This window comes from Pan troglodytes, chromosome 16, assembly GCF_028858775.2.
Source record: "Pan troglodytes isolate AG18354 chromosome 16, NHGRI_mPanTro3-v2.0_pri, whole genome shotgun sequence".
Taxonomy (NCBI): domain Eukaryota; kingdom Metazoa; phylum Chordata; class Mammalia; order Primates; family Hominidae; genus Pan; species Pan troglodytes.
The window spans coordinates 71,003,373-71,031,247 of NC_072414.2; the positions used below are offsets into that span (position 1 = coordinate 71,003,373).

Below are 27,875 nucleotides of genomic sequence, written 5' to 3' on the forward strand. Positions count from 1 at the left end.
TGCTGAACTGTTCTCTCTGTCCTCTGACCACCACAGTGCCAACACTTGGATGCTGTGGATGGTTTTCCATATGAAGAGTCCATGGGTGTGGGGCCCTGGAGAAGGCAAGGCTGCTGGCGGGAGGGGCACAGATGATTGTACATTTCACTCGGCCTCCAAAAATATTCAAAATCCAAATTTTGCTTTGAATAGGAAGTACCCGCCCAAACAAAAATAAAAACTGCATCTCTTGGGGGAGCTGCCTCTTTTCCCCTGCACTGTCCCCTGCCCTGGGTCTTCACATTTCTGCCATGAGAGGGTTTCTTCTTGGCATAGCAATAGGGAAGACTTGGTGGCACATCACAGAATCTTCTGGTTTTGAGAATGTGTGTGTTGCAGGGAGGAGGGTGTCAAAGTCATTGGGAAGTGGCAGCTGAGAGCTGGCACAGTGGGTGGTGGAGCTCCCAGGCCCAGACTTCTGGGCAAGGCCACGACCCCAAAGAGGGAGGCTCCTGTCATTTGCATTTCTCAGCCCCACTTCTCCCACCCATCTGACAATCTCTCTAGGTTTGGTTCTACCAGCAACTCCAAAACAAAGAAGACTTGGCCATGGGCTCAGAGTGTTATGGAGGCAGGAGGGCTTGGGGAAGGGGCCAGAGGACTCCCACCTTGACCCCTTCACTGGCATCCACAACGGCTGCCAGGAGGGCAGAGGCCTGGTGGGCACCCTCCGGGCAAGCAGCCCCAGGCCTTTGACGGCTGTGGCTCACTGGGGATGTGAAAGGGCAAAGCTCAGGGTCTGTAGTTTTCTCTAGGGCTTTCTGGGTGTTTTGAAGACATGTGGGAAGACTCAGAACAGGCACCTGCCATGCATCATCCCACCAGCCTTACTCCTCTGGGACTGCGAGATGGGCAGGTGGGCCAGAAGGAAGGCTGGCAGCGGCAGTCAGGGGAGCCTGGAAGGGGCACAAAACCAAGAAGGTGGGGAGCGAGCAAGGGAAGCTGTCCTAGGTCCCACGAAGATGCTGCCCTGCCCTTTCAGTTCCTACAGGCACAGGCCTCCTGCAACCCTCTAGACCATGGGGGGCCACCAACCTCCCTCCCCTTCTGCTGTTGGCTGCTCTCCTACCACCCCACCCTGCAGAGAGGATGGCCAAGGCTCCCAGCTGCTGGGATGGCACATCCCTGACCCATCACAGGCCCTTGCTGGGCTCAGGGAGGGGCCTGTCCTGGGGCCTAAACCCCGGTGCTGCTGACAGCCTCTTTATAGACTCAAGTCTCACCCCTTGTACTTTAGGCACCCATGGGCACTCTGGGTCTGCTCACTGGTGCCTGGAAAAGTCTGTGCGTCCTGCTTAATGCTCCAAATAGGGTGAATGACCCTAATGCTTACAGCAGGCCAAAGCAAAACTAAATCTTCCGTGCGCATAATTGAGGCTGGGTTTGATCTTAGGTAGCTGCCCCGACTCACTGAAGAAGCTACCCTTGGCTTTCAGGGACACTGTTCTCTCGCTGTGAACATTATTACATGTAATATGTTCAGACTTTTCTGTGCGTATCAATGACCTGGGGCATGTACTAAAATGCGGATTTACAGGTCACATGCCAACAATTTAGATCTGTAGGTCTGCAGGATAGTGGGGAAAGGGGAGGGAAGGGTCCAGGAAACTGAAGTTTTTAAAATCATCTTGCTAGGTGATACAGATGCAAGAGGGGTTTCCAGACCACACTTTCAAGGTGACCCAGGGGACTACAAACGGGATGGACTAGCTGAGCTCAGCTTTGGGTAGCGCTGTGGACTTGGAAGATTCTTGCATCTTTCTCTGTAGAACAGTGCAGCTACTCCACCACCCCCACCCCCTACCTGCCACCAGCCAAACCCCTGACCTGGTTAGGCATGAAGGGACCACTCGCTTTCAGGAACAGGTGACGCTACTCACCTGGCTGATGTCACTGGTCCACGCTGCCTTCTCCTGTCTGGACGAGGCCACTAGGATGACCGTAAAGGGCGGGGAATCCTTTGGCTCCACCCCGATTTTAAAATCCAAGTGATCTGTGTCTTGGCCGGATCCTTTGGCTTCCAGTTGTAAAACATAAAGTTAGCAGCATGAATGTGGACGCCTTTTCAGGTGGAAAATGTTTTAGTGGTCCCTGTCGTACGTACCGGTGGAGGCTCTGCGTTGGTAAGGCACCAGGCCAATTGCTGCTACTTTCAGAATATTATTTTCCTAAGTGGGAAATCCCCATTTCAAAGATGGAAGAACTAAGACCTAGCTTACAACCACTCAGGGGCAGTTCCGGATTCAGAGCAGGAGAGCCTTTAGGAATCACAGTCTGCCCTCTGCCCTCATTACACCAATGGAGGTGAGGTCGCGGGCGAGGACTTGCCCAAGGCTCCCAGCAGGGTGGTGGCCAAGCCAGGGCAGGGCTAGAATGGGCCTCTCAGCCAGGCCCTCCTGCTACCCCAAGGTGGTTCTGGGGCCAAATGAGGAACTTCAAGATCTTAAACTTTTATGGATTGGGCTGGCTATTTAGTTCAGTTTAGAGCTCCCCAAAGCAAAAGTGAATTCTAGGTATTTTTGTTACTGCTCTTAACCTGAAAGTCCCTTGAAGTCTTGAAAGCTGTTTATTTCGAAAAACTAAAACCACAGCTTCAAGATTCTTTTCAATGCACTCACATTAATTGGGGGTGCACTGAATGGGTTCATGGTGTAAAGGGTCTGCTTTGGTTCTGCTTTGCTCCAAAGCTCTATGGCTGTGTGATGTTGAGGTGGTTTCCTTCCCCCTCTGGGCTTCAGATGTCCTCCTGTGCAACAGGAGTGGGACTTGATTTCTCTGAGGTTCCTGTCCCTTCCAGTTCTGACACCTGAGAATTTTAGGAGTCCTTGCTGGGCATGGGGGAGCCCATTCTCCTGGGACTGTGCTGGAGTCTCTGAGAAGTGGGTGCCTGTGTGTGGGTGTGTTTCAGGTGGGGAACGCTTGTGGCCATGCTCCCACCTCCCTGGGCCTAGGAGGGTAAAGAGTTTTGGGGCCTGACAGTGCCACTTGAGCCTGGGTTTTCCTGTGGACCTGCTGTGGCCAAGATGAAAGAAGGCTGCACTGGTAGGAAGGCTCCAGGTAAGCTGTCTCCTCGTTTATTCTTCCCTTGGGGAACCACTTGATTTGGCCCTTATTGGAAGGGCATGAGGGGAGCAGAACCCAGTGGTAACAGGGGCTGAACAGGGTGCGTGCATGAGGGCGTGTGTGTGTGTGTGTGTTTGCCAAGTGTGTGTGTGGCAACCCCCAGGCCCATGCCCATCCCCATGCCATGCTGGGCCTGTGATGCTGAGGTGCTTCAGACACAGCCCACCCCAGGAGGCCCAGTCTGAGGAGGGAAAAGAGCACGGGTCCTGCTGGTGTCCCCACAGGGCAGGGCATCCAGAGACATCTCTGAGGGTCTTGGCTTGGGGTCAGTGAAGAAGGGAGATGAGTGCCAACTTTGGCCCAATCAAGAGAGAGTAGTGATCCCACCCCCTAATCTGAATAATGACCCCACCTCCAATTCTGATGCCTTGGGAGATAAATCCCATCAAACATCACAGCACCAAGGACTTTGCCCTCCGCACACTTCCCCATTCAGCCCCATTTGAGTTGTTCAGCCCCTTCTCACCGAGGTCTTGCCTCCCCTCCTGGCCCCTGCTAGGGCATGGTTCTCTCTCTCAGGACCCTCAGCCCTGCAATCCCTCTGTCAGTGGCCCCTGCACATTCTTTCCTTTTCCACTGCAGGACAGAGATAGGGCTGGGTGTGTCCCTGGCTTCCAGCACATGGCCCCAAGAGCCCTTGTGCATGTCACACACAGGTGTGTGAATGAGGGGTGCTCACTGAGATGCTGTGACCCCAAAACCTAACAGTGCCAACTGGTCCAGCAGCCCAGGGAGCTTGGAACGAACCAGGAAGGTGGATCAGGGTCATCACCTGCCGGGCTGGGAGCTCTTTCTTTAAAGCCTCAGGCTCTGGCCTCTCCACACCTTATTGGAAGTACAAGGGGAGCAAAGCCCAGCTGTAGCAGGGACTGAACAGGGTGTGTGCATGAGGGCATGTGTGGACCTCCCCTCCGCACTTCAGCATCCTCCATTCCTCCCAAAGAAACTAATGCCTGGCCCAACCTTTAGGAGTGAGCGTGTGTGTATCTGTGCAAGCACACACATGCACACATGCAGCTTTCACACTCACCTTCCTCCTCCGTGCTTTCTGGCTCCTCCAATAAAGTGCAGTCAATGAGGGATATGACTCCATTCTGAAAAAGAGCAGCAGGGGCTGCTTTGGATTGAGGGGTAGATATGCTGGTTTAGGAGTCCCTGGATGATAGGGTTGGAGGGGACTTTAACAAGGAGCATCCATGTATACACACAGATGTATGGATGGATATATTATATGCCAAGTGGGTATTTTGCTTTTTCAGTGGAAGGACTTTATCTTCATATAAGAAGCTCAATGAAGTGGGTCAAAGGAGATTGTCTCAGAGAGGCCTTCCCCAAACCAAGGTTGAGTTCTGGCCATGGGTGGAGCGGACAGAACCTGGCCTGCTTGGCCCCTTCTTGCTTCCACAGCAGCTCCAGGGCATCGCTTCATAGCCCTAAATCTGCAGAGGTTTGAAATCCCCCGTTTTAGGCCAAAGCTATCAGGTTACCCACAGGAAGACAGAGGCTGGTCTTATGGGTATTGTAATTCTCATTTTACAGGTGAAGAAATGAAGACAGAGAAGTTGCATGTCTTGTTCAAGGTCCCCTGGCAAGTTAGCAGTGAGTCTGGAGAGAGCCTCAAGGGCCCGATCCCAGTCCTGGTCAGTTACTTATTTTAATTATTAGGAATACCTGGAAAAATGCCTCCCATCCATGAGTGTGGGAGCATCTCTTGGGTAGGAGGTCCCTTAACATTGTAGTGAGAAATAAGAGTGGCCACAGCTGTGGTGGTTGTAAGACATGTTCACAAATTCTTTCACATTTTTCTTTTCAAAAGGCAAAGCCTAATTCCCTTCCTCTTGAGTGTGAGCTGGACTTAGTGGCTTACATCTAATTAAAAGAATAAATCAGAAGTGATGGTGTGCCACTTTGGAGACCACATTCTCCTGCTTGCTCTCTTGCTGTCTCTTGCATCACCTGTTCTGGGGGACACCAACTGGCATGTTGTGGGGAGAGGTCTATGAATGAGGAACTGAGGCCTCCAGCCAACAGCCATGGAGGCATATCATCTTGGAAAAGGATACCCCGGCCCCAGTTGAACCTTCGGAACACTGCAGCCCCAGCTGACATCTTGACTGCAAACCCCTGAAATGCCCTGAGCCAAGACCACCCAGGTAAGTAGCTCCTGATTTCCTGACCCACAGAAATTGTGAGGTAATAAATGTTTGTTTTAAGCTACTACATTTGGAGGTAATTTGTTACACAGCAACAGATAAAGTAAAACAATGATGAATGATAATGGAGACCTGGCCATGTGACTAATCTATATATGAAAATGCTTGCAGAGCAGGCTGCCCCTTGGGAGGCAAAGTGGACCACCAAACCTGTGTTTGACTTCTTGCTTTGCTCTTTGGTGGCCTTGGGTTAGCCCCCAGGACTAACCCACTGGGCCTCAAGCTTGCCCAGTGATGTCACTGAGCTTGATCATTTTGAAAGCCCCATCTAGCTCTGACATTCTCTTACTTCAGGGTCTCAAAAATTCTTACAGTCGTTTTAAATCTTGCAGATCTGTAGTCTGCCCCCTTCAGAAAGGACTTAAGGCATTCTATTGCCACTTGGATATTTCAAGAGAAGTGATTTGAATTTTAGCTTATGGCTATTGGAGACTAGAGCATAGTGATTAAGAACACAGACTCTGGAGCCAGACTGGCTGGGTTCAAATCCCAGCCCTGCCACGTGCTGGCTTCTTCTGTCTCACTTCCCTTGTCTATATAAAATGGGGAAAATGGTAGTATCCGTCTCAGTGGGCTGTTCTAGGAATTAAATATACATAATGTATTTGAGCGAGTTCTTGCCCCATAGTAAGCATTATGCAAGGATTGATGTTATAAATACAAGTTCGTTATTCATAATTAAGAGTGACAATGTCTGTTATCCAGTGAGCACTGAGCGTGTACCTGACACGAGAACTCCCTCACTTACTCCTCACAGCACTCCTGTGAAGGAGGTATTTCTACACCCTTTATGCAGATAAGGAAACTGAAGCCTGATGAGGCCATGTGACTTGTCTGAGGTCACCTACTGGTGGGTGGCAGTGCTGGGATTTGAGTTGATTTCTGATTCCATGCTCTTTGCCAATGTGCTAAGAGACTTTTAAAACTAAAAACAGCTGGGTGCGGTGGCTCATGCCTGTAATCCCAGCACTTTGGGAGGCTGAGGCTGGTGGATCACCTGAGGTCAGGAGTTTGAGACCAGCCTGACCAACATGGTGAAACCCCGTCTCTACTAAAAATACAAAAATGAGCCAGGCATGGTAGCGGGTGCCTATAATTCCAGCTACTCGGGAGGCTGAGGCAGGAGAATCTCTTGAACCTGGGAGACAGAGGTTGCAGTGAGCCGAGATTGCGCCATTACACTCCAGCCTGGGTGACAAGAGCGAAACTCCACCTCAAAAACAAACAAACAACCCCCCCCAAAAACCCCCACAAAAAAACTAATCACAAACAAGCAAACAAACAAAAAACTCCAGATAAAATAAAACTAACATAAAAACATGCTTTTGGATTTTCAGAGCCTTCGTGTCTTCAGTTTAACCTGCCTCCACTGACCCCCGCCACACCCCCAGCCTAGACAGAGATCTTATCAGTAGAAACTCCAGAGCTAATAAATAATGAAAGCGTTCCTTGACACATAATTTGGTTAAAACAGAAGTATTCAATATTTGTAAATTAATTTCCCCTTGTGCAGCCAACCAGCTAATTTGTGGCCATGTGAACATAAGCAACATATTCCCTGAAGCCATTGCTGGGTATGTTAGCTCTGCAGGAGGTTATGGGCCAGGCATCCAGGGTCTGGAAGAATGGTTTATCTGATGCTGTGGCTTAATTAAGAGCACCCTCTGGGCCGGGCGCGGTGGCTCACGCCTGTAATCCCAGCACTTTGGGAGGCCGAGGCAGGCGGATCACAAGGTCAGGAGATCGAGACCATCCTGGCTAACACGGTGAAACCCCATCTCTACTAAAAATACAAAAAATTAGCCGGGCATGGTGGTGGGCTCCTGTAGTCCCAGCTACTTGGGAGGCTGAGGCAGGAGAATGGGGTGAACCCAGGAGGCAGAGTTTCCAGTGAGCCGAGATCGCGCCACTGCACTCCAGTCTGGGCGATAGACTGAAACTCCATCTTGGGGAAAAAAAAAAAAAGCACCTTCTGGCCCTTTCCAGGCCACAGTGTGTTCAGGCTTCCAAGGTGATGAATGCAGGGCTGGAGGGACTATAGCTTACAGAGGCAAGTGCTTCCTAATTGACAGCAAATCCACATCCACTGTGAGCTCACTGCTAACTTATCTGTGCAATGTCTCTGTGAGGGTCAATGTCCTTATTTGATAGAGGAAGTGTGGACAGGGGCAGGGGTCTTTTCCAGGGTCACATGTGTGTGAGGGATGGAGCTGGGACTGATGCTGAGCTCACAGCAATGAGACAAGCAGTGGGCTGTGTCGGGGGACAGGAGATCCTGCCCAGGCCACAGGCTTTACAGCAGAGGTGGCACTTGAACAGGCCTTGAGGCATGTGAAGGTGGTCTGCCAGGGGAGAGGAGGCTGTGTGGCTGAACAGACAGCATGAGCAAAGGCCCTGGGCCTATGAGGAGTCAGGAGGGGGTCTGAGATGCTCATTCCCTCCCCCTTTAGGGATGAGCTGGTTAGCTGAGCATCAGGGTCTCATGCAGGGCTGCAAGGTCCTGAGGCTCTGTGTGGAGCAGCTCAGCAGCCTCCAGGGCTCCTGTGCTGGAGGAGGGGACACCTGAGAAGGTCACTGGAAGGGGCTCTGTCAGAGCTCCTTTGGGGTGGAGATGAAAGAAAAGCTCTGAGTGATGCCTTGGCCCTCAGCCAGTGGAGGCCCTCTACCCTGCCCTTCACACCCACCACACACAGACACAGACACACACACCACACACACAGATACAAAAACACATACCACACACACAGACACACAAACACATATCCCACACATAGACACACACAGATACACACATCACACATACAAACACACACACACACAAACACACACACACATACACATACACACACATATACACACCACACATACATCACACATACATAACACAGAGACACATGTACACAAAAACATACACCACACACAGACACACACACATATACACATATACCACACCCACCCACCACATACATACATATAAACATACACAGATATACACATAGATACACAGACACATACCACACACATATCCACCACACCTGTACATAGAAAGACAATACATATACACACATACATATGCCATATACCATACACACACACACACAATGAACACACACAAATGCACAGAGACACAACACACATAGAGACAAACACATACACACACTATACATACACAAATATACACATCATATACACAAATATATACACACACATACATACACACACCACACACACAGACACAAACACATATACACATACATACATACTGATATGGTTTGGCTGTGTCCCCACCCAAATCTCATCTTGAATTTTAGCTCCCATAATCCCCACGTGTCATGGGAGGGATCCAGTGGGAGGTAATTGAATCATGGGGGTAGATTTTTCCCATGCTATTCTTGTGATATTGAATAAGTAACACAAGATCTGATAGTTTTGTAAAGGGCAGTTCCCCTGCACATGCTCTCTTTCCTGCTGCCATGTAAGACATGCCTTTGCTCCTCCTTTGCCTTCCACCATGATTGTGAGGCCTTCTCAGCCATGTGGAACTGTGAACCCATTAAACCTCTTTTTCTTTGTAAATTACCCAGTCTCAGGTATTTCTTCATAGCAGTATGAAAATGGACTAATACACACAGAGAGATATAAACACATACAGACACACACACATATACATACACACCACGCACACATACACACACATGCATATACACATACACACACACACCACATATACAAACACACAGACACAAAAACACCACACATACATACACACAAACACACACAGACACACACACATGCACACACACATGCCTTTTAAGGGTCTGTCCAGGCCCTCTGGCTCCTCTGCCCAGGTGCCCAGTGTGGGGAATCTGAAGCCCTCGATTCTCACCTTCCCATCTCCCAGGATTTCCCTAGTGGAAAATCGGTCAAGTTCTGCTCTCTCCAGCTGGCCAAACTATGGGTTGTGTGTATATCTGTGTGTGTGTGCATGCACACGTCTCTGACACCCCTGCCCACCACCTGGGCCCATAGACCCTATGGCCAGGACAGCGCCTGCATGACCCTGGCTGGGCAGCCCTCAAGCCCCTCTCCCGTAGCCCTTACCTTGGTCAAGTGAAGCTTCCCTCCAGAGCCTCTGGTACAGATAATCAGATGCTTAGAAAACAGGAAGCACTGTCGCTCGCCCTCTTTCTTTAGGGAGAGAGACCCCAGGCGCCCCCTGGTGATCTTGCCCTTTTCAGACATGGGCACCTGAATGAGGGAACCTGTGGGTGGAGGAGAGAGACCCTGAGCCCATCTCCTGGGGTGACCTTTGCCTCTGACCCAGCCTTGAAGGTTGAGATGCTGGGGCAGCAGCAGTGGGACAAGTCCATTCTGTTTCCCAGTGGCAAATGTGCCCCTGGGATGCTCCTTTAGGCCTCTCTGCAGGGCCAGATGGCTGAGGGATGAGAGGTGATCAGAGAAGTTCCATGCAGGGCCCACTGACATCCCAGCCAGGGGCTAGGGGCTAAGCAAGCAAAGGAACCCCAAAGGGCATGGCCCATGTGGTGAGAATGAAGGGCTGGGCTGAGGTCTGGGGATGGCAGGGAGCCGAACAAGTGGGGAACTGGCTGCAGGCCCCGAGGGGTTAACAAGATACATTGCACTCCTGCTGGGAACTGCTTAGGGCAAACACTGCCTCCCATCCTATTTGTAAAAAAGATAGCTACTAAGATTTAAAAAAAAAAAAAAAAAAAAGATACATTGCATTCCTGTTGTCCACAGCCATGGCAGGCATCACCAATCAATCACTGCACCATACTGCAGAGCCCAGACAGAGCTTCTCAGTCCTCAGCACAGCACTCTAGGAAGCCATTACTGAGCAGAGTAGGTGCCTGTCATGAAAGCCACTGCTGCCCTACTCTGGTGTACCCACCCTAATACATACCCTTCAGGCCCCCTCCCCACTGAGGTCCCCAGCTCCTCACTGTTCCCAGGATTCAGGCACTTGAGGCCTCCCAGTGGTCTGGCTTGGGCACACCTCCCAGCCTGCACTCTTACCATTGTCCTCTTCTTCTGCCTCACATGTAGTTCTGGGTCAAGTTAGCCTGAGTGTCACTCTTAGTTCTGAAAAGCCCTTCCTTCACTCTGTCTTCTCTGTGAATTCCTGCTTATCCTTGGGAAAGCCCTCGTGACTCTCTTGGTCCTGCTCCAGGCCACCACTCTGCCTCCTGCATCAGGGAGATCCACCTGGCACCTGGTGTTCCTGCGTTTGTCCCCTCATGACTCTCTTCCTCTGTACCATAGGCTTCTGGAGGGCAGGGCTGAGGCTGTTCTCTGAGTGTCCCCAGAATGCCCTGTAGGTCTGGCATGAGCAGGGCAGGTATCAGTGCTGGCTGCATGACTGACAAGTGAGAAACACCTTGCAGAATCCACTCATTTGGTCTCCAGGTCCAGCCCGGCTGGAGAGGGAGAAAATGCCTTGACTCAGGGTGATGGAGCAGATTTCTGGTCTGTGGGGATACTGCCCACCCCAGGAGGGGTCATTTCTTGGGCTACTTCCAAGCCAGGTCCACTTGGGGTTCCTTCAGAGGGGGCCTAAAATACTATGTGAGAATATTTCTGGCACAGAGAATGCCCAACACAGCCCAAGGGGAGCTGAGAAACAGGCAGGGCTGGCTCTGAGCTCAGCAGGTCACAGGGTGGGCCTGGGGAAGGATGTAGGGGCCACCACACACAGGGGCTGGGACAAAACTCCGAAAAGGTGATACCCTTGTCCAAGGCAGCTGCATGGGCCAGCGGGAGGCGCTGGCAAGTATTTCATTAGGCAGAGAATCCCAGGGCTACAGAGAAGGGACTCTGGAGGTCTGTTTGAGGTGGAGGTCACCTGTGAGGCAGGCCAGCAGGAGCTGAGTCTCCCACAAAACATGGAAGTTGAATGTGATGAATTTCAAATGCATTGCAGTTCTGATGTCAGTCCCCTGAGCCAAAGAGAGCCTTCAGCCACCCCTCTCAACGGGGCCGTGCCTCTCAAACACTGCTCCCAAGGTAAGCGAGGCTGAAGCATGGGAAAGACCTTCTACCCATGAGAACCACTGTGAAAATGGTCTCTCCAAAGCAGCAGAGGCTGATGAGGAAAGGACAGGGGAATGGACCCAACACTGACCTCCTCCCAGACACTGAAAACGCTTCTGACTCACAGAGACAACTGTTAGCTCCTCATCCCCCGCCCCATACTTTCTCCCCAAAAAGGACATGTCGATGTTTACTATGACATACAATAGACAAACCAAGGCCATCTGGGTAGAATTCTGTTTACATCTGGAGAGAAGGAAACTGTGAAAACCAATAATATCTGCATCTATATGTATAGATACTGACATCTACATATAGCTGTTGCATTCCGCCAGCAGCCTGGGAATATTCTGCAATCACATTGGCAGGTCTTGGCATGTGGCAGCCAAACCAACTGGTGGTGTCCCCGAGTGCCGCCTCCCTCCCGCTGCTGGGGCCCACCTGGTGGGGGCAGGGGAGACAGGGTGCAGAGGCCATACCTTGTCTCACAAAGGTCTGGCTGGTGTCCAGGAGGATCTCACAGCCTTCGATGATCATGCGCTCGATGGCCAGGTTTTTCCGGATGTTCTCCGTCTCACTTACTTCATCGTGCATTATTCTGTGGGGATGGGAAACTGCACAGTCAGAGACAGGCTGCCCCTACTTCCCAGGGAGGCGAGAATGCCAGGCTTCTGGCCAGACCTAGGAAGAAAGCCTGGCACACGGATTCTCAGGTGGAGTCTGTGGTCATGGAGGGGAAGGGAATGTGCATTTACTGAGTGCCTGCTGCATGCCGGGCACTCATAGGCACGACCTCATTTTATCCTTCTGACAGCTCAAGGAGGCAAGTGTTCTTATTTCAGAAAAAAGAAAACAGAAGTCAGCAGCTATGAAGCACATCTGTCAGATTTTACAGTCTGAACTATGTAGAACAGACAGCAGGTGCAGCTCAGCACTGGGAAGGATATGGGAGCACAGGAGACATCCTGCGTTCATGACCCTGACCCTCATCCTTCTACCAGCCTTATTCCCATCCCAAGAACAAAGCTCATTACTCCCTCAGGGCCTTTGCACTTGCTGTCTCTTCTTCTTGAATGCTCTTTCTCCAAATATTTGCATAATTGTGTCCTTAATATGGCTTGGGCCCTGAAATGGCTTACCTTTTGGAGCACCTGGCAATTCCGCTGGCTCAGGGGATGACTGACCTTAGCCTACTTCTGTAGGCTCTGGCCCTTCTGGAGGGAATATAGACAACTCCCCTATTTCGCTCTCCGACTGCTGTAATACCCCTCCTCTCCAAGAGATGGCGCCATCCAATAGCTTTTACAAAATGGCGTTGGTGGGAAAAGGTGGGTGTGAGCTGCCAATTTTGCCTTGGTGGGTTTCCAGGAGTCTTGGGAAGGTAGTGAGGAATTTGGCAGTGGCAGGGTCTGGGGAGTGGGGAAGGGGGGCTTCTGGCAAAAGTACTCCACCTACTCCAAGCAAAGTACAAAACCTTTTATCTGCTGCTGATGCCTGAATTTCCACAGTTAAGACCAACAAGAAGGCTGGTTAATATGTGTGGCTTACAAACTTCTCTCATAGACATTATTCAATTTAAACCCCAAAACAAAGATGACACTGCCTCTTCCGGAGCTGGATCTGTGCTTAACTGAATCAGCATGACATTGACCAGATTCCTCAATCCCTCTGATCCTTAGTTTCCTCATCTACAGAATGCTGGGGCAAAGGTGGAATAAAAGGGATTTCAGGTACCCGTGCAAGCTATGCCATGCCTGGCACGTGACAGCTGCTTAAATAAAGGGTAGTAGTGATTGTTGTTGCTATTATCATTGGTTGCAAAAGAGTTATTATTATCTTTCCTGGTTGAGGACATGCATTTTAGGCTTAAATTCACTAGACTAGCCCTTTAATAAATGGACCAGAGCCTTTAGCTGGAGTCTCTTCCTTGGGAGCCTCAGTTTCCCCCTTTCTTCCCCAGCAATGCTCTTCTTGGAAGCCCAGACCCCTGCTTGATGTTTGAGAGGGAGGCACCTCTGGACACATGCTAGTTCCCTAGAGATGGATCCATTATGGAAATAGCCAATGGTAATTAAAACCACTTCTCTTGATGAGGGTGGGGTTTTGCGGGGGAAGCCTGTGTTTGGTAAAACACAAGGCGGGTAATTCCAAGGTAGCAAAACTAGTTTTCCTGAGCAGCTGCAGTTTACACATTCCAGCCCCAGGTGGGGGTCTGTGTTCGGGACCCATATGCGCACACAGCTGGGGAGCTCTGGGAAGGCGGTGGGAGTTTCAAGGTCACGGTGGGAGTTTCAAGGTCGCGAGGCTCCTGGGAGCCCTGGAAATGATGATTTGGGTTATCAGCGAGCAGAGAATATAGGGGTCAGGATAAAAAGGTGGGAGGAAGGCCCAGTCCCCAGAGGTGGGGAGTGTTTCTGAGCGCAGCCTAGGAGGGGTTTGGCTATCTAATGGCTTCCTGCTTGTGGGAGCGTGAGAGGAGAATTAAAGGGATGCTGTCATGGTGATAGGAAAACCTTCTGTGCCACTCGGGCTGGGTTCAGGGCCAGGTACAGGCAGTTGGGTGGGAGGAAGGAAGAGTAGGCCATACACCTAGGATCCCGGGGATAAGGGATCAGGGTCTTATGTCAAATACCTTGGCACCATGTGCCACCTGCAGCTCTGTTTGCAACAGGATAAGATATCCCTCAGCAAGGAGGAGCCTGCTGCCTTACCGGAGTCCCAAACCTTCTCCCTTGGGGAAGAGTGTGCGGGATTTGGATCCCTGGGCGTGGGAGGACTGGAGTCCCTCCACCTTCCTGCTTGGTGGTTTCGTTACTCTGCAATCACACCCTGATGACATCCTTGCCCTGATTCTCCACTCAGGTGTGCAACTTGGCTGGGTCATGGAAGGATCGGGGGCAGCCTATACCCTGTGCTGTCCCTCCCTCCACCCAGCTGGGAGCTGTGGCCTGGTTGGCTGCCCCTTGCTGGCCTCAGGAAGACTTTTAGGGCACTGAGTGTTTGGCAGTGCCCTGGGTAGGGCCGGGGCTGGATCCCAGGCCCTGCAGACTGACCTTCTCTGTAGCCCTTGGCAGCCTAGTTCTGACCACAAGGCCCTTCCTCATCTCTTGGTCTTCACAGGGTGCATACCCCGGGGCTCAGCTTCTGGTTCTCATCTTTTTCCTGCCCAAGCTAATTCCCTTGGCGATCTCACCAGTGCTGTCGCTTTAAACACCATCTGCAAGCTGATGATTGCCGGATTTCTCTTTCCCCTCTGCTCCAGACTCAGATTCCCCAGTCCCTTCTTGTCATCTACACTTGGACATTGAATTGGCACCTAAGTTCAACATGCTCCCAAGAAAGCTCCTGAACTCCCCTCCAGACCTGTCCCTCCTGCAGTTTTCTCCAGCTCGGTTGATGGCACCTCCGCCCTCTGGTGGCTCAGCCCCACAGCCTGGAATCACCCTTGACTCTAGTCTTTCTCTTTCCACATCAAATCCATCAGAAAATCCTGTTGGTTCCACCTTCAAAATGCATCCAGGACCTGAACCTCTTCCTGGATGACCACAGTCATCTGCTGCCTGGGGTGCTGCAAGAGCCCCCTCCGTGCTCCCCTGTGTCTGCCCTTGCAGAGGAAGCTTCCCTCTGGGCTTCAGGGGCTGAAAGAGGGCCAGGTGAGGGGCCTTGACCAGAGGACTGGGGCACTAGATTGGACAAGCCATGTGCTTATCCAACCACTGCCACTACCTGCCTCTGGTTAACTAGAGCCTTGGGCACATGAGGGCCTGTCACCCAGGACCCCCTCTGGGCCTCCTATGGCCACAGGTTTTGACACATTGACACTGGAGAGCAGAGAGTGCCTGGGAGTCGCGGACAGTCCCTCTCCTGGGAGGTGTTGAGTGCCCAGGGCCCTCCCTCGGGCCCGATCTGTGCCAGGGATAGCACAGCACCCACTATTCCTGCCTACTGGGGCTTGAGTTGTAACCCCCTCAGGACCACTCCAGGGGCCTCTGCTTTGAGCTGTGGCAAGCTGTGCCCCTCCCTTACAATCCCCATCTGAACTCAAGCTTTGTCAGGGGTTCAGCGAACTCCTGGTGAGGGGCACCCTCAGCCCTGCCCTGTCTGCCGGTCTGGTGCACTGAAAAGCCAGGCCTCACCTGGACAGCTCCTCCAGTTTGGACTTGGCGTAGTCCAGGCTGTTGCGCTCAACGTGCTCATGAGGCGTGTGGGCCAGGAGCTCATGGAGGGTCAGGATGTACCTGGGGATCTGCGGGCAGGTGGGAGAGGTGAGGGTGGAGAAAGAGCCAGGGAAGTATGGCCGGGGAGCAAGGCAGGGGCAGACAGGGAGTGAGCAAGAGAGAGAGAGAAAGAGGGAGAGGGAGAGGGAGAGGAAGGGAGGGAGGGAGGGAGAGGGAGGGAGGGAGAGAGAGGTGGTGAGGGCGGGGGAGAGGGGGAGAGAGAGAGAGAGCGTGAGAATGGGGTGCGGGCCAGGGGAGAGAGAGAGAGAGCACGAGGGGGTGGTGGGAGAGAGAAAATGGTTCTTTTAGCCCAGAGGACTTCCATGAGCAGAACTGAGGAAGGAGATAGGCTGCCCTTTGGTCACAGACTCTAACTTGGAGGCTCTTCCAGGGTCTTGTCTAGGGTTCTGCTCTGGCTGAGGGTGGGGTGGGGTGCTCAGGAGCCAGGAGAGAAAGGTGGCGTGGACAGGCCCACAGTCAGCTTGCCCTGCACCCAGCATTGTCGGCTGCTGGCCCTGACCACCTCCCCCGCCCCCTTTGGCAGCCCAGAGCTGGGGTGTGTTAAGCACTGTGCCCCCACTGCCATGGTCCATCCCCCACGCCTGCCTCCCTGACTCTACCCCACCCAGGCAGGGCCGGACGCCACCTGGAACATGGGGTAGGTGAGGAAGGTCTCCAGCGTCCTCTCCTCGCAGTCAGGCTTGGCCTCGTAGTGCTTCAGCAGCTTGTCGAAGTCACGGTTCTGCTTGCAGTGGGCCAGGATCTGCAGGCTGTACTGGTGGTTGCGGACGAACTCTTGGTAGATGTTGAGCATGGGCAGCAGGATGTCAAATAGGTCAGCTGGAAGGACGAGGCAGTCAGCGGGTGGCTAGGGCAGCTTGGTGAGGACAGAATCCCCTAGGCCCTTTGCTCCCCCAGCTACACCCAGAGAGGCCAGGGGCCAGGTTCAAGTTCCCCACCCCAGAGACATCTCTGCTCTTGGGGATGACTCCAGTACCACTGCCCTATCCAGTGCTAGTAGGTGGGCCCCCATCATTGGGACCACATTAGAATCACAGACTCTTAGAGACGTGGGGCCCTGTCTAGTTGACACTTGTGATGGGAGTGTCAGAGAGAGGAGGTAGAGTGGGCGCTGTGGGGTGCCACCTGGATCCCCCCAGCTGCCAGGAGTGCTGGTGGCCGATGGCTGTCAGCTGGGTCCCTCTCCAGGCATTGCCCTCAGCTGGAGGAAGCTGCCTTGCCTGGTCTGTCCTCCTGCTTCAATTCAGGACACCAGTGTGAGGTCACCCCTTCTCCAGAGCTTCCTGTGGGGTCGGCTGAGGCTTCTGTTGCAGCTGGAAGGCTGCCCAGTTCCTCCCTCTGCCTGCCCCCGTGCCCTATGGTGCTATGGCCTAGGACACTCCCCAAGAGGCCACCCTCCCTCCTGCAGTCTCCGTCCTGAGACAGAAGTGGCCTATCTGAGGTCACAGGGCAAGTCAGCAGCCGGCCTGGGGCTGGGTCTCCTGACCTCCTGATTCCAGGGATTTCCTACCATATGACACATGAGTCTCTGCTCCTTCGTTCATCTGTCATTGTCCCAGCAGGGCTTCCAGGCTCTGCATTATCTAGTTCACCAGGTGGGGCCCTTTCTGCCTATAGTTCTGTCTCAAGCTTCCTGGGTATATACTTTGCCTTTCCAGTGCCCCCAAGTCCCAACCAATCTCCCCAAATCTGCCCTTCAACGATTTGATAGGCTGGGATGGGGTCATGTGAAACATCTTCCTTATCTTTATTTATTTATTTGATGGAATCTTGCTCTGTTGCCCAGGCTGGAGTGCAGTGGTGCAGTCTCGGCTCACTGTAACCTCTGCCTCCCGTGTTCAAGTGATTCTCCCACCTCAGCCTCCCAAGTAGCTGGGACTACAGGTGTGCATCACCACACCCAGCTAATTTTTGTGTTTTTTGTAGAGATAGAGTTTTACCACGTTGGCCAGGATGGTCTTGAACTCCTGCCCTCAAGTGATCTGCCTACCCTGGCCTCCCAAAGTGGTGGGATTAAAGGCGTGAGCCACTGTGCCTGGCCTTGAAACATCTTCTTCTTCTTTTTTCTTTTCTTTTCTTTTTTTTTTTTTTTTTTTTTGAGATAGAGTCTTGTTCTGTCGCCCAGGCTGGAGAGGAGTGCAGTAGTGAGATCTTGGCTCACTGCGACCTCTGCCTCCTGGGTTCAAGCAATTCTCCTGCCTCAGCCTCCCGAGTAGCTGGAACTACAGGTGTGCACCACTACACCTGGCTAATTTTTGTAATTTTAGTAGAGACGGGGTTTCACCATGTTGGCCAGGCTGGTCTCGAACTCCTGACCTCAGGTGATCTGCCTCCCACAGTGCTGGGATTAAAGGCATGAGTCACCGTGCCCGGCCAAAACATCTTCTTATAAGTCCCATTTAAGAAAGGAAACATGGTTTCCTTGTAATCAACTTTAGATGGTAGCTCATGTGATGGGTGTCTGACCACCTGACGGACAATGTCTTCAACAATGCAACTGCAGAATATGCGGACCCCATCTTTCTAAGGACACCTTATTTTGACCTTAGAGAAAAACACGGGTCTTTGACTTGAGAAAAATAATAGTGCCTACTTCCCCCTGGGAAGCTTCCATGCCTGAGGGCAAGGGAGCTCTGGAGAGCCAGGCCTGGGTCTGCTCTGTGCCCTCCACCTATGCAGCCTTTGCTATTCCTTTACTTCCCTAAGCCATTTTCTTTGCCTCCATCATGGAGATGACACCAACACTCACCTTTATCTACCAAATTAAGAAAGTGAAAAAAAAAAAAAGAAAGACATTTGGTGTAGGTTGAGGGTGAGATGCAGGAGGTTCTTCTGTCTGTTGCTTGTGGAACTAGAGCAGTGCAGCCATCTTGGAGAACAATGGGACAATATGTATGAAGCAAGAGCTTTTCACATGTTTGGATTCTTTGTTTTAGCAATTCTGCTCATTGGAAACCCATCCCAAGGAAATGATCTCTAATATGGAGAAAATTTCTTATGAAGAGATGATTATTTCTAACAACAAAAAATTGGAACAACTCTAAGAGCCAACCATAGCAGATGGTTAGATAAATGACAGTGCCTTCATGGGTACTGGAGTATTACACAGCGATCAAAAAGCATGCTTTTGGCATGAGAAAATGCTTATGGGATAATGCTAAGTAAAAGAAAAAAAAAACAACACACAGCAAGATACAAATTCTATATTCAGTATGTTTGCAATTATGTAAAGTGGAAAAAAACCCAAGATCTATGCACAGAAAAAAATTGGAAGAAAACACACCAAAGTGTTTATAGTGGTTATCTTTGGGAAGCAGAACTATGCTTGATATTTTTAAACATTTTCTACTTTTATGGGTTCTCAATTTTTCTGAAATGGATGTGTATACATTCTTTATAAAAGGGGAAAGTGGATAGGAAACTAAAAATATATCATTTCCTCTTAGAAATACAGCATTTGCCAACTTGTCTTTTCTCTTCTGCCCCCTCTGAGGGATTCTGTGGGTTTTAAAAAGTGACACTCTATTATGCTCTAGAAGGACAAAACTGCCCCAGGCTTTTGGGGTGGCCCCTGGAGGGGGACTTCTCTGGGGGCCTCAGTGAGGGCTGACTACTCACCCAGGACCAGCGTGGGCCAGCTGGAGATGCGGGCCTTCAGGCCTTGGTAAAAGATCTGATGCAAAAACATGATGGTTTCGCTGAAAGAGAAAGCACAGGGTCAGCTCTGCCCCAGGGACTTCCTGCTCCTCCAGAGGTGACTGTCCCCAAACCTCCTGCGTGACTTCAGCAGCGAACCCTTTTCTCATGTGAGACCTTAACGTGAAAACTGCATCGGCAGGATGGATGATATAATCTGGGGGGGCCTGGTGCTAAATGAGAATGCAGGCCCCTGGTTAAAGAATTACTAAGCATTCCCAGATGGTGACAGCACAGCCCAGGCTCGTCTATGCATGGGGTGGCACATCCACGGGCCGGCAGAGGGCAGGGAGCTGCTCTGGCCAGTGGCCTCTGTCTCCTCAAGTCCCGGCCTGCTGGGCCCCACACCCCCTCCCCCAAGGTATCTTGGAGGAAACCAGGGCTCTGGCAAACACGAGTAAAAGCCATGGATCAACAGAAGAGCTAGAGTTTGGGATTAGCACAGAGAGGGGCTGAAATCTGCCTGATGCCCCTTCCCGGCTGTGAGACCATGAATAAGTTATCTAAGGTCTCCCAGCCTCGAGTCCTTCTGTGTAAAACATGAAGGTGAAATGAGGAATCCCCTGGAAGCAATGGGACAATTCGAGTGCCCAGTGCACAGGAGACGCTCAGCAAACGCTAGTTTCCCAACACCCAGTAACCGCCCCCGCTGTTTGGAATCAAAGTCAGAGAAGCCAAAAGACCCAGAGTCCCGCTGCTTGCAAAGCCCCTGTTTTGTCGCCACGTAAGGTGCTGAACTCGTATTCTCATTGGCAACTTAGCGCGGGCTGGGTACAGGCAGCCACATTTGCACGGCCTTCCCCGCAACCCGTTTTCCACCCACTGCTCCCCAAGCAGCTGGTCCCAGAACACAGTCCGGGCGTCTCCTCTCCCAGGACAAGCTGTGAGGACTGAGAGAACACCAGAGCGAGGCGGCTTCTGCTGCTTCCTGAAGGCGCCCCTATTCCTTCCTGCCCAACCATTTTCCCTCTGCTCCTTAGCTCCTACCACCTTGGAGACGTGGGGGTTTCCCCCAGATGCCCCCTAGGCTCTTTGTGGCACACTCCATTTATGGATAGGAAAACTGAGGCCCAGAGAGAGAAAGTGAGTACCTCAGGAGTCAGGGACAGCCCTGAGCCTTTGGGCCGGCCCCTCTCTGTCCCTGGAATGTTCTCCTGTCTTTCTTTGGCGGCATTCTCCACGGTGTGCTCTGGGCTCCCTCCCGCCTCTGTTTCTCCAGTGCTTTGTTTGGCTGTTTGAGGCACCTGGTGTTTCCCACCTTGGGGTGCTGGCCCTTCTCCCAGCAGTTTGTGCTCTGAGGCAGCCCTCCTCCATCTCACTGTCTTAGCACAATGAGAGCCAAGGGTGGAAGACATTTGGTGAGCACAGAGATGCTCCAGCATCGAGGCGGTGGGAGGCAGGGCACAGGGGCCAGTGGATGGAGGGGGCTCAGAGGTTAGAGGCTCAGGACCCCAGAGGGATGTGAAATGTCCTGCTCATGCCTGCTTTGCAGAGAAACAGGTAGGGTGGGGAGACAGAGGATGTGAGAGAGAGAGAAAGGGGTGAGGGAGATAAGAGAGGAAGGGAGGAAGAAAGGGAGGGAGAGAGAACAGAACAGAACACAACACCTCCAGGCTAAAGGGCGAAACTAGCAACTGCATTCCAGAGAATATACAGAAAGAAAGGAAAACTGAGAAAGACCGAAGCCAATGCGAACTTAAAAATCCAAGCAGAGAAGACTTTGAGCTCTCACTTCTGAGTGTGGATCCCACCAGTATTGTGAATTGTCTATCATCTCCCCAAAGTTCCAAGAGAAAGAGTCCCTCCAAGCTTAGCAACTTCTTATGACCCTTGGTAAGGCTGGTTTCTGTCTGGCTCTGACCCCCAAATGAGTTTGTTGAATGGATAAATGTTCCAATTTTAAGAATTTTGGGAGTCCACATGTGAAGACCCTTCAAAATGTCCAGTAGCAAGAGACCAACCCAGGGGTGCACGAGAGTGCAGAGAGGGAAGAATGTCTGACTTGAGGTGGGAGGCAAGGAGGTCAGGTCAGGGGACTCTCAGGGGTTCTTGAGGGAGCCATATTTGGCAGCCATCCCCAATCTTTTTGGCACCAGGGACTGGTTTTGTCAAAGACAATCTTCTCATAGACGGATGGTGGGGTGGGGGAGGTGCGGTGGGGAGATGGTTTCAGGACGATTCAAGTGTATTACATTTATTGTGCACTTTATTTCTATTATTATTATTATTATATTTTTGAGGTGGAGTCTTGCTCTGTTGCCTAGGCTGCAATGCCATGGCGCGATCTCGGCTCACTGCAATCTCCTCCTTCCGGGTTCAAGCGATTCTCCTGACTCAGCCTCCTGAGTGGCTGGGATTACAGGTTCGCCCCAGCATGCCAGGCTAATTTTTGTATTTTTAGTAGAGATGGGGTTTCACCATGTTGGCCAGGCTTGTTTCAAACTCCCGACCTCAGGTAATCCACCTGCCTCGGCCTCTCAAAGTGCTGGGATTACAGGCGTGAGCCACCATGCCTGGCCTATTTCTTTTATTATTATATTGTAATATATAATGAAATAATTATGCAAGTCATCATAATTTAGAATCAATGGGAGCCCTCAGCTTGTTTTCCTGCAACTAGATGGTCCCATGTGGGGGTAATGGGAGACAGTGACAGATAATCAGGCATTAGATTGTCATAAGGAGCACGCAACTTAGATCCCTCACATGTGCAGTTCATGATAGGTTTTGTGCTCCTTTGAGAATCTAATGCTGCTACTCATCTGACAGGAGGTGGAGCTCAGGTGGTAATGTGAGCAATGGGGAGTGGCTATAAATACAGATGAATCTTTGCTCGCTCATCCACTGCTCACCTCCTGCTGTGGGGTCCAGATTCTAACAGGTCACAGACCAGTGTTAGTCTGTGGCCCAGGGGTTGGGGACCCCTGATATATAGGATCTTGACATATGTCTAGATCCTTTTAGATAACCCTGAGTACTGCCATGGCAAGACTTAGGCTAGCCATTCCCAGACAGCTTCAGCACAGCAGACAACTGTTCAGGATGGACCAGGGAGGAAATGAACCTTCTTATATCCCAATACTGCACATGCCTGTGTAGCAGCATATCAGGAACATCATAAGCTAGAATTATAAAAATTTAGTTGATGAAGCCTCCATTTCTAAGGTTAAATTTAAAGAATTTCACTTGTAATCCTACTACTCAGAAATTACTATCATTGCCCAGCCAACTAAAAAAATTATCTCATATTGACTTGATTTGCTTTAAAAAAATCAAATTATTAATGGGTTGGTTGAACATTTTTCTTATATATTGGCCATTTGTATTTCTTTTTAAAAAATTGCCTAGTCATGTTCATTGCTATTTTCTCTCTTATTAATCTTCTCTCTTATTAATTTTAAATAACTATATTAAGTGTATAGTCTGACATCTATGTTGTAGACATCTTTGCTCAGCTATTTGCCTGTTGATTTTGTGTCTGGTGTTATTCTGAAGTTTTTCCATTTTTCCTTGTAAGGCAGACCATTTTCTTTCTGCTTGGCTTGGGGAATCATATCTTTCCCCACTCCCAAACTGCTTACATACTCACATATATATTATTTTATTGTTTCATTTTTACATGTAAATACTTAACTATTGTTTGCTTTGGTGTACGATATGAATAAGGGAGATAGACATAGCCTTTCCCTCAGTTTGGTTAGCCAATTGTCAATTCTGGCTAACCAATTAGCCAGATTAACCAATTAATCAAATATACCAGCTTTTTACTAGGCTGGTTTTTCATAGTTACCAAATTCTTGCCAGGTGAGGTGGCTCACGCCTGTAATGTCAGCACTTTGGGAGGCTGAGGCAGGAGGATCGCTTGAGTCTGGGCACTATAGGGAGACCCCGTCTCTACAAAAAATAAAAAAAATTAGCCAGGCATGGTGGTGCACACTGGTGGTCCCAGCTACTAAGGAGGTTGAGAGGGTGGCTTGAGCCCAGGAGGCAGAGGCTGGCAGTGAGCCAAGATCACATCACTGCACTCCAGCCTGGGCAACAGAGTGAGACCCTGTCTCAAAAAAAAAAAAAAAAAAAAGAAAAATTCTAATATATGCTTAAGTCTCTTTCTGGACTTTCTATTTTATTTTGTTGATCTTGGATTAGTCTTAGGTTGTTTTTATTACTTCACAATATATTTATAAGCCTTTATAATATATTTTAATTACAGGTAGGGATTTCTTTCATTGTTGTTTTTTAAGAACATTATCTGTTTGTATGCATTCATTCTTCCAATTGAATGTTAAAATCATTTTGCTAGGCTGCACTTTGATTGGTATTACATTAAATTTATAGAATATTTTGGGTGAAATGACATCTTTACGACACACATCTTTTCATCCAGGTGCATCTCTCTACTTTACTGTGTCTTTGTTTATGCGTCATCACATAGGTCCTGTGTTTCTTCCTAGACAGTTTATGTTCTTGTTGCTATTTCTCATAGTATATTTTCTAAGTGGTTGCTGTAGATATAGGGAAAAACTACTGATTTTTCTTTTTTTTGAGACAGGGTCTTGCTCTGTCCCCCAGACTGGAGTATGGTGGTGTGATCTCGGCTCACTGTAGCCTCGGCCTCCCGGGCTCAAGTGATCTTCCCACCTTAGCCTCCTGAGAAGCTGGGACTACAGGTGTGTACCACCATGACATTCTAATTTTAAGTTTTCTGTAGAGATGGGATCTCCCTATGTTGCCCGGGCTGGCCTTGAATTCCTGGCTAAAGCAATCCTTCTGCCTCGAAAGTGCTGGGATTAGAGGCATGAGCCACTGTGCCCAGCCTGATTTTGCTTATATTCTAACAACATGAACTCCTAATAGTTTTTAGGATTTTTTTTTTTTATTGACCCTGACCTCGGGTCTACCCCACAGAGCTGCTTCTCCTCCTTCTCTTCTCATTAAATAGCAGCCCTTCCCACCAGCCTCTCAGATGGAACCTGGGAATCACCTATCACCCCCTCCCCCCTTCATCCCTATATCTACTCCATCAAAGCTGCTGATTCTGCTGTCTTCTGTCTGTTGCATCTGCCACCCCTGTCACCTCTGCCTAGACTGTTGTCAGTAGGCCCCTAACTGGTCTTTTGCTTCCACTCTTGCCCCTGGTCCACCCATTCTCTACATAGTGGATTCATCTCTTAAAAATTGAATCTAATCAGGGGGAGTGGCCTTAACTTGGCCTTCAACACCCTGTAGGAACTGCCTCTGTCTGTCTCATGGGCTACTCCCTCTTCCCTATGCCCTCTTACCACTCTGGCCTTCTGTTCCCTGGATTTGCTTTCTTCTGCCTTAGGGCCTTTGCACAGGCCATTCCCTTTGCTCTCACCACCCCCTTTGTTCGCATAGCTCTTCTACTTATCAGAGCGAGAGCTAGAGAGAGAGAGAGAGAGAGAGTCTGTACACACACAAACGTGCTATTTTTAAAATCAAGTTTTGGTAAAAAGAAAATTGGAAAGTTTTCCACTTTTCTCATATGTTCTATAACAGTTTAAATAAAAATGATTGATTCTTTTAAAATGCCAAGTTCATTGCAACTCTTTAAGGGGAATATACCATGCACCTTTCTCAAATCTACATGACCCCTTGAAGGTGGAATACCTAATAACATCTTGCAGAGCTAGTGTTCCATTCACTCATTCAACACATAGTGATTGAGTACCTACTAGGTTTCAGGCACTTGCTCAGACAATGGTCTCCCTGTGTCTAACTCCAGCAATGATAAAAACAGAAATAGTCCCCATCAAGGCTGCTGGATGCACAATTCTAGTAGGCACCATTCACAGCCTAGTGTATGCCAGGGGTTGGCAAAGTATAGCTCATGGGCCAAATCTAGCATAGCTGCTGTTTTTGTATGGCCTGAGAGCTTAGAATAATTTTTACATTTTTAAATGGTTGAAAACAAAAGAAAAGTTTTATTGTACTATAGCCACACTCATTTGTTTTTGGATTATCTGTGACTGCTTGGTTGTAACAGAAATGGTATGTCCCACAAAGTCTAAATCATTTGCTATCTGGATCTTTACAGAATAAAGTCCACCCACCCCTGTGCAATGCGAATGGTGCTCCCAGAATTGTGCAGTGCACAGCTGGTGCAGCTGTAATCTATGGCCTTGTCCCCATTCATATTGAACAGTTAATATAGTGAGAGACCTAGACACAAAAAGAAATCTGTATTTAAGTGTGATGCATGCAACAAAGAGGAGCATAGGGGCTCTGGGACAGCACGACAAGGGAACATAAGCCAATGTCAGCAAGGGACGTGCGGGTGGTCAGGGACATGGCATCCAAGGAAAGACATGAACAAAGAGTAGGACTGCTGTTGGAAGGAGAGTAGGGTAGGAAGAATGTTCCAGCCAGAGAGGTGGCCTGACTGCAGGACATGTTCATTTTGCCTGGTTCCCTCCCTGAGCCCAGAAAGGGGCATGACATACCCAAGGCCAGTCCAAGGCAGATAGGGCTGGGCAGGAGCAGGACAGAACCAGGCCCCTTCACTCTTGCCCCCACACCCTACCTGTTGCATTGCACCAGTCACTCATCATGGGTTCCAGGGCCTGCCCCTCATCACCCTCCAGCCCATGCAGACAGGATGAATTGATTGTGGCATGCTCCCCTGCTGAACCTCATCATTCCCTCAGCTCAGGGCTCCAGGCAGCCACTGCCAATCAGTCAGCGCAGGAAGCAAGATACAAACCATCTGCCACTGGGACAGGATGCCTCTTGTCATGGGCAACACCTGTGGTTCCCTGCACATGGCGCTGGGCATGGTTTTTATTAAAGGGAAATAGCCCGTCTCTAAGCTTATTGTCTTGGCTGAACAAAGCCTGCTGCAAATGTTTAGTTCAAAGATCTTTTCCCCCCTATTTGAGAAGTACACAATTAACACCCTCCCCAGCTCTGCAACATCCTCAATGAATCTGCCAAGCTGGAGAGAGGCTTCTCTCTTCCCAAGGACCTTTTAAAATGAGCTTCAGTAAATTAAATCACCAAATTAGCATCAGGTTTCTAATGTGGCTGTATATTTCAGCCTAAAAGCAAATCTAGGGGACAGCTACATATGAAAAAGCTTTCCAGCAAGTGAGCTAGCAGCTCCACCGTGGCTTATGACACACAGACCTCTGTGCTGTGGTCTGAGGCAGGGAGAGCAGTGAGGTTCACGTCCTGGATCAGCCCCCACAGCGTAGACAGCAAGTGAAAAGGTGGGGCTCACACACAAGGGGGAGTTCTCCAACAGAGGGTGCATGCCCAGACCTGTGCTGTAATGACCCACACTCATTAGCAGTGGGGGCAAGGAAAATGGGTTGCTGGAGAGAATTCCAGCCCATTATTTAACAAGGCAGCAGGGGGAAGCTGGGGCCTTACCATGAAACAGATCTAGGTTACAATCCCAGCCTGCCCCCACTCTCTGTGTGCTACTGAGCATTTCCTGCCACCTCTCTGATCCTGGCTCCAGCCTCATGGGTGCCTCTGAGGATCAGAAAGCATGCAGGCCAAGTGCTGGCAGAGAGCCCAGCACAATGCAGGTCCCATAAAGCCGTGCTGTAGTGTGGGAAGTATAGTCCAGAAGCTTCAATCCTGCAAAGTGCTGAGTGGGGGCTGTTTTAAGGTCACAAAAAATAATTCCAGCTGTTCCTTATGTTTGCAAAAAAGCATAGAACTTAAGATAGTGAAGCTTGTGCTGTCCCTAAGTGATCAGGTATAAAGCGAGGATGATCTGGAGGCAGTCATGTTCCAGCTCTTCCTTCCCATCCTGACCCCTGGGGAAGGAAAGATTTCTGGCTTGCACCTGTTTGAGAACAGGGACCAGGGTAGAGGAGAGGAACCAGCCTCGTCAGACTTGCAACCATTGATATAACCACCAGGTCTTCTCACTTAATCTAGGAAGACAATAGAGTAAATTACATTGACTGATTTTCAATGTTGAACCAGCTTTGCATTCCTGGGATGGATCCTGCTTGATCAGGATGTATTACTCTTTTTATATATTGCTAGATTCACTTTGCTATTTTGTATATATGCACATGAGGGATATTGGGCTGTAGTTTTCTTGTGATGTATTTGGTTGTGATATAAGCGTAATGCTGACTTTGTAAAATGAGTCAGAAGTGTTCCTTCCATGTTATATTTGATTTTGATTTCTTGCAGGGTGCATTATTATGGAGCACCTGGGCTACGCTGGGCTCTGTGCTAAACACTTTACACCAAGTCTCTTCTTTGATCCTTCAGTGCCTGTAAGAGGCAGGTACCATTCCTGGGGAAGCCTTTTCTGATGACCTCTAGAGTCCATATTCTAGAGGTCTTGAGAATTCATCAGGCTGCTGCTATTTTTTCCTGGGATCAATAAGATTGCTAAAGTAGGCAACAGTTGGGCTTGGACCCATTGTAAAGAAGGTGAAATGGGCAGCATCCTTGGGATGAAGAAGTGGCTACCTGGGGAGATGGGGATGGGTAAGGGAGCTTCTCAGGCTGAAGCCTGTGGAGGATGCCA

The 27,875-nt window shown here is 50.0% G+C and overlaps 1 protein-coding gene across 5 annotated transcripts in view; it reads right to left on the reverse strand.

Moving 5' to 3' along the window:
• RASGRF1 (Ras protein specific guanine nucleotide releasing factor 1) overlaps positions 1-27,875 on the reverse strand; it is a 130,365-nt gene that overhangs the window by 55,427 nt on the left and 47,063 nt on the right. For all 5 annotated transcript variants that reach the window (XM_001153395.6, XM_009429655.4, XM_009429654.4 and 2 more), the window contains exons 6-12: positions 19,283-19,362; positions 16,290-16,483; positions 15,563-15,672; positions 11,906-12,024; positions 9,477-9,637; positions 4,193-4,256; positions 1,920-2,056 (exon numbers count right to left, since the gene is read on the reverse strand). In XM_001153395.6, the coding sequence (XP_001153395.2) occupies positions 1,920-2,056; positions 4,193-4,256; positions 9,477-9,637; positions 11,906-12,024; positions 15,563-15,672; positions 16,290-16,483; positions 19,283-19,362 (865 nt within the window). The remainder of the gene's footprint in view (positions 1-1,919; positions 2,057-4,192; positions 4,257-9,476; positions 9,638-11,905; positions 12,025-15,562; positions 15,673-16,289; positions 16,484-19,282; positions 19,363-27,875) is intronic.